Source organism: Myotis lucifugus, unplaced genomic scaffold (assembly GCF_000147115.1).
Source record: "Myotis lucifugus unplaced genomic scaffold, Myoluc2.0 scaffold_493, whole genome shotgun sequence".
Classification (NCBI taxonomy): Eukaryota; Metazoa; Chordata; class Mammalia; order Chiroptera; family Vespertilionidae; genus Myotis; species Myotis lucifugus.
Genome location: NW_005871541.1, coordinates 296,685 through 306,878, shown reverse-complemented (window position 1 = coordinate 306,878; position 10,194 = coordinate 296,685). Strand labels below are relative to the sequence as shown.

The following is a 10,194-nucleotide window of genomic DNA, read 5'->3' as shown; positions in this document are numbered from 1 at the left end:
GGGGGGGGCGGGCGGTGTCTTGCAGGAAATCTCCAAGAATCACTCCTGCTACCTCACAAACTCCTCTCTCCCCTCCAAGTCATCCTCTTCTTTCCAGCCTAGGCCTCCTTTCTCTCCAGTGCAGTCTCCCGAGATCTTTGACACTCAGGTGCAGCCTTTTCCCTCCCCTGCTCTAAACCCTTTCTTGGCTCTTCAGGGGCTGGCATTCAACCCTGGCCTCATTGGAGCTGTCCTCCATGGCACCCTTCTGCCAAGCCTAGGCTCTAGTGTCAGCTTCAGCCTCAACTAACCACTAACAGGTCATGCACTTTCACCCTCCTGGCCTTTGCTCCCGTGCTGCCTTGGCCTGGATCGCCCTTCCCTTTCTTTCAACTACCCTGAAATCCACTCATTCCTCCTGCTTCAGCTCAAATTCCCTCCAATCAGAAGCCTTCCTGAACCTCCCTCATCACCTGGCATTGAGCGAGAGTTGTCTCTATCCTCTGGATTCCCCAGATTCTGTACCTCCCTGTCATCCTTGCCTGTGCCTGCAGCCACATCTGCCTTCCCCACCCACTTACCCCAGGACTGTTTAGCCTGGGCCTGGTGGAACGATGAAGAGGGACTTCTGGTGGTAGAGATGGGATTCACTGTTTGAGACAAAACAAATTCTGGTGGGCAGAATGTGGATCTGGTTTGGGGGAGTCAGAAGACTCTCAGCCCCTCTTTGGGCCTCATTTTCACCACCTGCCCAAGCATAGTTTGTGGGCACTGCTTGATCTGAGGTCCTACTTGTTGGGGTGGAATACATGTGGGGCTCAGTTAAATAGAGCTGGCACCATATGTGTCTCCTGAAAGGTGGTGGTGGAGAGGGAGGGGGTACAGGGTGATCTGGGTCATGCCCTCTAGCAGTGAGTGGGCACAGGAGCTGCTTTCCTACTGCTCCCCCACAGCCGGATCTCCTAGCTTGGCCTGCACAGCCCCCGCCTTCCTGCCTGCCTTGGGAACAGGTGCTTGGGTGTAGATAGGTCTGCAGATGGCTCCTAACACCTCTCAGCAGGGTTCAGGGACAGTGCTGGGAAGTTAATTTGTCCCAGGGCCTGGACCACTTCCCAACACACTCCAAGAAGGAAGTAGGGGACTGATGTTTAGCAACTGTCCACTTACTTCAAGGAACAAAGCACCTAATGTGCACAAGGTGGTGGTGGGGGCTAGAATGGAGGCCGAAAGTCAGTCTATAGAGTGGGAGAAGGGAGGCCAGGAGATAGGGTAAGGCTGGTGCAGAGACACAGGGGGCCAAAACAGAAAGAGGGTGGGATGAAAACTCAGACAAGGACTGATGTCTAGGGAGAAACAAACCAAGAAAGGTAGAGAGAGCCAGACTCAGAGAAAAACAGACAGACTGAACTCCAGAAGAGAGAGAGATTCAGGCCCAGAAGTGGAAACCTAGACATAGACATAGGAACCCAAGGGAGAGACAGACAGGCAGACAAACCCAGGAGAAGGGGCACTGCCTGTCAATATGGGTAGCCAGGCTGACCCTGGGATCTGGAAGGAAGGCTGTGCCAGGAACTGGGCTGAGACATCTGGCCTCCTGGGCTGGGGCTACAGGCCTTGGGGCGGCTTCCTTTCCTGGGGAGCAGGGGGAGGGTCACAGGGAGGTGGCCATGGCAGCTGGCTGGCCTGGCCATGTGCAGAATGTGGAGAATGCCTCCGCCTGCCCCGGCATGTCCCCCAGCGGAAGCAAGTGCCTGACGGGGGGCAGAAGCAGGCAGGCTGCCCAGCAGCCCCCTCACACCTGCTGCCCTGAATGAGGGTCAGGCTCTGGCATGGGCAAGCAGAAGAGGCTAGGACTACACCTTCATTATGCCACTGGGCACCATCTGCCCTATCTGGACCTCTGAGAAAGCCCCAAGGTGCCACCTCCCAAGGGTATAGGGAGGCCTCTGGGAGAAGAACAAAAGGGCCTGCTGGCTGGGAACATGAGGGCAACCTGGATACCTCAGCATGGGTGTTGTCAGAGAGGTGCGGCTCAGAACCGACAGGACAGGCACTGGACAAGTTCTGACGACCAGGTGGCCTCCAGCAAGGGGCCTCCTCCTTAACTGAACCCCAGATTTCCCCAACAACTGGGCTGGTAATTCCTACTTCACAGCATTGGGTGAATTCGATAAGATTACCCCACACCTGAGCCTGGGCACATGTTAAATGCTGAATAAAGGTTACAGCCCTGGCCAGTTGCTCAGTGGTTACAGTGCCGGCCTGTGGACTAGAGGGTCACAGGTTCGATTCCAGTCAAGGGCATGTACCTTGGTTGCAGGCTCAATCCTGGCACTAGTCAGGATGTGTGCAGGAGGCAACCAGTCAATGTATCTCTCTCACATCGGCGTTTCTCTCTATCCCTCCCCCTCCCTCTCTCTCTCTCTCTCTCTCTCTTTCTCTCTCTCTCTCAAAATCAATGGGAAAAATATCCTCATGTGTGGATTAACAAAAATTAAAATAAACAAGAAAAAGAAAAGAATGCTTACAATGATTTCTTCATCGTTGTTACTGAGAGTGCTTAAGAGCCTGGGCTGCCCTAGCTGGTTTGGCTCAGTGGATAGAGTGTTGGCCTGTGGACTGAAGGGTCCCAGGTTCGATTCTGGCCAAGGGCACATGCCTGGGTTGCAGGCTCAATCCCCAGTAGGGGACCTGCTGGAGGCAGCCAATCAATGATTCTCATCATTGATGTTTCTCTCTCCCCTTCTCCCTTTCTCTCTGAGATCAATAAAGAAATATATTAAAAAAAGAAAAAGAAAAAAAGAGCCTGGGCTGTGGAGCCAGACAGCCTGGGTTTAAATCCTGCATCTTATCCTAGCTGGTGACCTGGGACAAATCCTGGGCTGCCGTTTCCTCCTCTGTATACTGGAAATAAGAAAGTGTCCTAACCTCCTGTGAGGTTATGAGGATTCAGTCAGTAAATATTCAGTCAGCACTTACTGAGGAGTGAGCCAGGCACATGCATGGGTAGTGCTCAATAAATTATTATTACTGTAACTTCTGATAGGAAGAGTCCTGTGATCTGGAGATCAGGAGACTTGGTTCAAGGCCCAGTCCTGCTCCTCCCTGGCTGGATGAACTCAATCAGGACTCTTTTCTGTCGGTGCCTCATTTTTCCTATCTGGAAAATGATGGCAGGAACCCTTGCTGGGCCTGCCCTTGTAGATCTCAGGTCACCTGCATTAGTGCCATCCCTCCCCACAAGCCAGTAGATATGAGATGATGCTATGAGGGCAATGTCTGGGGTTGTAGGCATGTAAGTAGGAAGTGCGAGGGGTGGGGGTTAGAGTCCGTCTGCTTCATTTTCTTCATCTGCTTAAAGACAGAAATCCCTGCTATGCCCACTTCTGTGGAATTTTGCTCATATTAACTACAATAACAAATGTAAAAACTGTAGGAAGTGGGGCAAAAAAACACAGCTCACAACCTCAGTATATGAGCATGGGAGTAAGCAGAGCCCCTGTGTCCCTGTGCCCTGGCTCTGGGCTGAAGCTCTATGAGGGCAGGGCCTGAGCTCCTTCCTACATTGGCCTCTGCCCCAGCCCAAGCCACAGCAGCTCCGTCCTTCCTGTCTCCCTGCCTCTGAAAAAGCCATGGTCAGATTGGCTCAAAACCTTCCATGGCTCCCTAGTGCCCTCAGGATCAAGTTCACAAGTCTCATAATGGCCCTCTATTATCTGACCCTTGCTCTCCAATACAGTTGCACATCCCAACACTCACCCACCATCCACAACCAGTCTTTGCATATTCAATGTCTTTCCAATACTTGCTTTTGCCTCAAAGCCTTTGCTTCTGCACGTTCCCTTTGCCTGCAGGTTCTCCTGCTGGCCTTGGCAGGCTCACTTCTGCACACCCCTCAAGTCTCACTTTAGAAGGTTTTGGCCCCTCCTCCAAGAAGTCCTCCCCAGCTTCCCACATCCCTGCCCTGACCTGTCTGGGCAATCTGTCTACACCAGGGATGGTGAGCCCTCTGAGGGCAAGGCTGTGTCCTCGGCACCAACCAGCACAGGACCAAGCACAGAGGGGGCCCTCAGTCAACAGTGGATTCATAAGTAAATGAGAAAAAGATGCTAGGGAAAGGGCTGGTGATGGGTCCGTCACGCTCCCTGAGAGTTGCTCTGACAAGGCCCAGCCTGGCCTGGGCCCCTGTCTCTCCAGCACCATCTCAGAAATGCTACTCTCTCCAACCCTGGCCTTAGCCCTCCAGCCACACTGGCTTTCCTCAGCTGTGCTCCTACTGGCCGTGGAACCTGCCTTCCCACTGGCCACCTAGGAAGCTCTTCCATCCCATCGTTGCTGATTTCAACTCATCCTTCAACTCTTGCGTTACACACCCTGTCCTCAGGGCAGCCAGACTAGATTCATACCTGGATTCAAACCAGGGCACAATGCCCAACACAGCCCCAGCTCCCCTCCAGGGCACTGACAGCACCTGTGATGTTTACTGGGCACCATGGTGAAGATGAGGCCTCCAGTCCTGGTCTTGCCACCTCCCGGCACAAGGACCTATTGGAGCCTCAGTCTTCCCATCTGTAACCAGCACTACGGCCCAGTGGTCACAAGCCAGCCTGTTTGAAGGCCGACTCCAGGATTTACTAGCCACGTGAACCTGTGCAAGTTACTAACCTGATCTTAGTTTTCTCTACAGGAGCACACTCATAGCACCCACCTGTTAGGGTTGTTAAGAAGACTAAAGGAGCTAATATTTGAAAAGGGCTTAGAGCAGGGCCCTTATGTTGTTAAGTGTTGCATCATGGAGTGGGTGTGAGGGTTCAGCAAGATAACCCATGCGAAGTTCTTATCACGGTAATGCCCCCCACCAGTCCTCCAAACATGAGAAGTGTCATCATGATTACCATCTCCAACAGTTCCCCCAACAGCTCTACTCAGGATGGTTCCATGGACCCCCTCGACAGTATCTTCCCAATGAGGCCTCTGGAAGCACTGCATTGAGCCTCCCAAGTCCAGTCCTTTGCCCGACACATGAATTCCCACTGGAACATCTATGAGGAGAGGCCAGCCTCCCCTTGAATCCCTCCCAAGGTAGGAGCTCCTCTTGAGAGCTAGTCTGAAAGTAGCCCTGCTCAAAATGACCTATAGGAGCCTCAGTCTATCCACTGCACCTCTTACCTGTCCCAGGCCGGCCCATGATGACTTCCTTCTTAGGAGCAGGATGGCTGGTGTAGCTGCTGGGCACCAGGACGGGCAACAGGGCAGCAGGTGAGGGATGGAAGGCCACTGGCTGGAAGGGCGAGGAAGCCAGGCCAAAGGTGGGCATCGGCTGGGCCACAGCAGTCGGCGCAGCTGGAGGCACAGTTATGGGTACAGGAGCCGGCAGAGGTGGGGGCAGGCCAGGCTTCCCACTGGCCACCCCAGGGGGTACCGGGGTCTCTCGGCAGCCCCGCCCAGGTCCTACAGCCCGAGCCTCCCCAGCAGTGCCCACCTCCCCAGGGAATTTGGAAGGTAGCGGCACATCAGGGTTTCGGACAATAACAGGTGAATCCCGTTGCACAGCAGGCACCCTGCGCACAGAGGGTCCGGGATCTGAAGTCAGGCCAGCAGGTGGGGGCAACAGCAGCAATGGTGAGGGCTGGCGGGAGCGGGAGAAGGGCACAGCAGGTGACACAGCCCGGAAGCCGGCCGGTGTGGAGGATGTAGGTGTATGGGACACTGAGTCCACACCAGAGTCTAGGCTGTCACTCTTGGGGAAGTCGGGGGCAGCTCCTCCACCCCCTGTACCAGGGGCTCCCAATGTCCCTGGGTGGGGCAGCAGCTCCGTCTTCCGCCGCCCAGGGCTGATGGGCACGGTGAAGGTCAGGTTGGTCTGAAAGGTGGGTAGGATGCCGGAGGAATGGCGCTCTCGGGGAGCAGGTGGCGGTGGGTGGGAGCCCAGGTCTGGTGGTGTCAGCACGCCTGCCTTAGGGGTACTGGCGCTCAGATGGCGACTGCGAACAGCAGTGCGTTGGATGACTGGGGACGCATTGATGGGGCTGAAGTTGGCTGGACGAAAGCCGAAGAGTGGTGAGGGTGAGGGTGAGGGTGCTGGCGAGAAGGGCGACTGCGTAGAGACTGGGGAGAAGGAGGGCGTGCCTGAGCGGGAACTGCCCAAGGACACCAGCATCACTGCTGCCTCACACTCATCAAACTCAAAGCGTGACAGGTCAGCAGGGGCTACAAGGCGTGGACGTGAGTCTCCACGAGCTGCCACACTGCTGGCCTCGCTGTCCCTCGATGTCTCATCACCCCAGTCGAACTCGGTGCTGCCCTCACGAGCTGCCGCGCCTGCAGGCCGCCCCGCCCCACCTGGGCCACTGTCAGCCAGGCCCTCCATCTCCTTGGTTCGCATGGACAGGTGACGGGAGCAGTAGCCCCGCCGCTGAGACTCCTTCATGCAGCCATCTCGCGAGCACAGCCGCCGCCATTGCTTGCCGTTGAATTTTTTACGGATTCCATTAGGTGTGCAGACCACATCACCCTTCTTGTACTTCTGCTGGGCGGCTGTCAGTGGTGTACGGGCACGGGCGGCTGGAGCAGCCCCCTTCTCCAAAGAGGCCACGCTACTGCTACGGCTGCCACCCTGGCTCCCCTCCTGGCAGGGTGAGGGCTGCTCGCCAGGGCGGCCTGGGCCTGCAAAGGCTGGGGATTTGGGTGGCGGCGACAGGAGCTGGGGTGGGGCCAGTGGGAGCAGGGCCGGAGTGCCCAGGGCTGGCGGGTGCTTCTCCGTGCCCTCCTGACAAGGCCCCAGATTGCCACCAAAGCTGATCTTGGAGACCTCAGCATCCTCAGGCTGCTTGGGGTCCAGGGCAGCAGGGCAGGATGGCAGGGAGGCCCCTGGCTCGGCCTGCTCCTCCTCGGGGCCCACGGGGGGCTTCTTCGACAGGGCCTCCAGTTCCCAAGGGGGTTTAAGCAGGCGAAGGCTGGAGCGGGCCACCCATATGGCCTCCTCAGGCTCATGACGGGACAGCTGTGACGGCTGTTGGAGGGCGGCTGGTGGGCCCAGCTGGGAGCCAAGACCAGGGCTGAGGCGGACCTTGTAGGCAGCTGGCTTCGTGGTCACCTCCACCACCACACCCTCACGATAGGCAGCCACACCAGGGTCCACACAAGTACAGACAGCCGTGCCCACCACCAGCGCACCTGGGGGTGGCATGGCATCCAAAACCACATCCACACCACCACCGCTGGGCGCCCCCTCGTAGAAAGTCAGGGCCCGGTCCCCAGGGAACTGCACACCCAAGTCCTGGCTTCGGCGCACCTGGCGGACCACAGCTGGCAGGAAGAGGCCATCCTCACGTCGAGCCAACACCCGCTGCGATCGCAGCTGCCGCATGTCATAGCTGCCACTGGTGCCACCTGGGGGCCACAGGCCTGGCCCACAACCTTCGGCTGGCTCATCCTCCAGGTCAGCTGAGTGCTCACTGGCTGTGTCGGTGGAGGAAGAGCGGGCAGAAGTGGGTGGCTGTGGAGGAACACCCAGGGCGCCAGCTTCCTCAGGGGTCCCTGCCCGCTCCTCAGGGGCCCCAGCTGCCCCACAGCTGCCACTGCCAGCACCATGCTCCTCCACATACTTCTTCTTGGGTGCCCGTGACTTGAACGTGGCTGTCTTTCGGCTGAGTGGAGGCTCCCAGCGGCCTGCCTCACCCTCTGCCTTGGGGTCCTCAGCTGGGCCTGGGGCCGGGTCATCAGGGCGTAGCTCTAGGGGGAGCCCCTCAACCCCTGAGGCCTGCTGGGCCTCCTCCTCCTCCCCCTCCTCAGCCTCTTCTGGGCCCGGCTGCGGCTGTCCCTCGTAGTCCTCTTCCTCTGGCTTGTCACCCTCCCCAGCCCCTCGCCGCCTCAGGGCCTTGGCCCTGGTGGCTGGTGGGGACTTGCCTCCACTGATAGGACCTGGGAGGCCAGCACACGCCTTCTTCATTGGCTTCATCTTTTGTCCACCTGCAGAGTGGAAGGGCAGACAGGGGTCATCGGGAGCAATTCAGGAATCCCCCAGACCCAGTGTCCCCCAGAGTTCCTACTTGCTGAGGTTCCTGCCTCAACTCCATGATCCTCGAGGCCTCCTTCCTGGCTGTCCCCAACTCATAATGGTCCCCTGGCCAGCAACCAGACACAGAGTGGCACCCATGTTCCATGAGCTCTTCCCTCTGGCTCCTCAGGGACACTCACATACATTTGCTCCCTCTGCAGAAGACACAGCAGGCACATGCACACACTCTGCCTGCCCTACGGCAACACAGAAGCACTAATGGGTCACACCTATGGAGCACTCACTCTGTGCCACCCCTGAGCTAAACTTGCCTTTATTAACCCATTTCATCCTCAAACATCCCTAAGAGACAAAGGCTAACAGCCCGTTTCACACTTGAGGAAGCTGTGGCACAGAGAGATCAAGCAACCTGTCCAAATTAATCTAGCCAGTAAACAGAGAGCTAGGGTCTGAACCCAGGCATTCTGGCTCCAGAGTCTGTCCTCCTAACCATCTCAGTGTGCTGCCTGTCACATGACTCAGAGGGCACACTTCCTTGCACTGTCACCGTCCACAGAGCACACGCACTCACACACGCACACGCACAGTCACAGAAAGGGAGGTAACTGGGCTGTGATGTGAGCTTCTCTCCATCTCCCCCCGCCCCACCCCACTGAGTGGCACGGCCTGGCATTGTGGGAAGGAGTGGGCAGCTGAGAGACCCGAGGAACGGCTGCCCACTCTGCTCTGTACCCTGGGCCTGCCGAGTAGAACCATCTTCCCAGATCCTGGCAGGGAGCAGGCAGGGGCATGTCTGAGGCAAGAGCTCATACCCAGCACTGCCACGGGGCTGCGCATGAGCACACACACGCACACAAACACACACACTCACACACATACACAGGCACACACATACACGTCATCACACAGTGGGACATGGATCTACACCCCAGGGTTCCCCTGTCCCACTGGATGGGAGCCTGCCCTGCCCCCATAGCACCCAGTGTGATACCCACAAGCCCAGCTCCCCTCTTCTGGCCTGTATGAATCCCCACCCTGGTGGGGCTGGCTGGGTTGGCTCTGGCAAGGTGGCTGAGCCGGCCAGGCCCCCCTAACCTCCAAATGTGCCCCCTGACTCCAGGTGGGTGTAAGTGGGAGAAGGTCAAAGAAAGCAGGACAAGCGCAGCTGGCCAACCTCACCCACTTCCTGAACAGTCATTACTGCCCGCCCCCTTTCAAGCTACCCTGAGAAAAGAAAAGGGAAAAAACTTTACTCTGAAGTGACTAAAAGAACCTGAGGAGCTGAAAGGGGGCCTTGGCGGTGGGGTGAGGGTGGGGATGTTGAAGGAGCCCAGGACCACAAACCAAACATAATCAGAGGCACCCCTGATTCAAGTCTTCAGGGACCCCTGACCCCATGTTCTCCTACTTGAGGCCTGCTGCTCCTGTGGACCCTGTAGTCCCAGGCTGCCCCTTCCCTAAGCCAATCCTGTGGTCCTCACAGGCAGAGCCTGGAGAGACCGGGGTTTCTCAAACAGAGGAAGGCACCCAAGTGCCCAAGAGTTGGACAGCCACCACCACCTTCCCCCCACTGACCCGCTAGGCCACCAACCTGGGAACAGAAACCCAGCCCCAGTCCTGCCCAAAAACAAACCTCTGCATACTCCACCAGGGCCTACATCAGCACTGCCTGGCACCCCTGGACTACCGCCCGGCCCAGCCTCTCCACCCAGAGCCAAGCTCTTTCTTTCCCCTGGGGCCTACTCTCTTCCTGTCCACCTTCTCTGGGTAACTCCCACTCAATGCCCCGTGGACCCTCACCCCCGTCAGAATCTGAGCAGTAACTCCTGAAGCCCAGTCCAGCCCAGGCCCCGGCCCTTCAGGGTCTCATGCCCTCTGCTCCCATCAGCCCCCCTGGCACCACCTTCTCTGCCACTCTCTCTCCCATCCTGTCACCACCTCTATCCCTACCTCTCTCCTCACAGGCCCTAAGCCCCCTCCTTAGTCACCCACCCTTGCCATTCTCATCTGTCTTTGTCACCTCTTCCTCCCAGTCACCTCCTATCAGCCATCTCTGGACTTGCCACCTTCTCTCCCCATCACCTCTCCTTGTCATCCCCTCCAACTCTGTCACCTCCCTCTCCCTGTCACGCTGATCTAGTAATGTCACCCTGCGATCCTGTGACCCATTCTCTGCCTACAGGCCTCTCCTAAGC

At 57.5% G+C, this 10,194-nt stretch overlaps 1 protein-coding gene across 6 annotated transcripts in view; it reads right to left on the bottom strand.

The window, feature by feature from the left end:
* Nucleotides 1-10,194, bottom strand: part of CIC (capicua transcriptional repressor) — a 27,952-nt gene that overhangs the window by 16,761 nt on the left and 997 nt on the right. For 5 of the 6 annotated variants that reach the window (XM_023744871.1, XM_023744870.1, XM_014445984.2 and 2 more), the window contains exon 2: nucleotides 5,149-7,950. In XM_023744871.1, the coding sequence (XP_023600639.1) occupies nucleotides 5,149-7,939 (2,791 nt within the window). In that variant the 5' untranslated portion in view covers nucleotides 7,940-7,950. Of the gene's footprint in view, nucleotides 1-5,148; nucleotides 7,951-10,194 lie in introns of those variants that run through there. The other variant, XM_023744872.1, reaches the window with a different exon arrangement.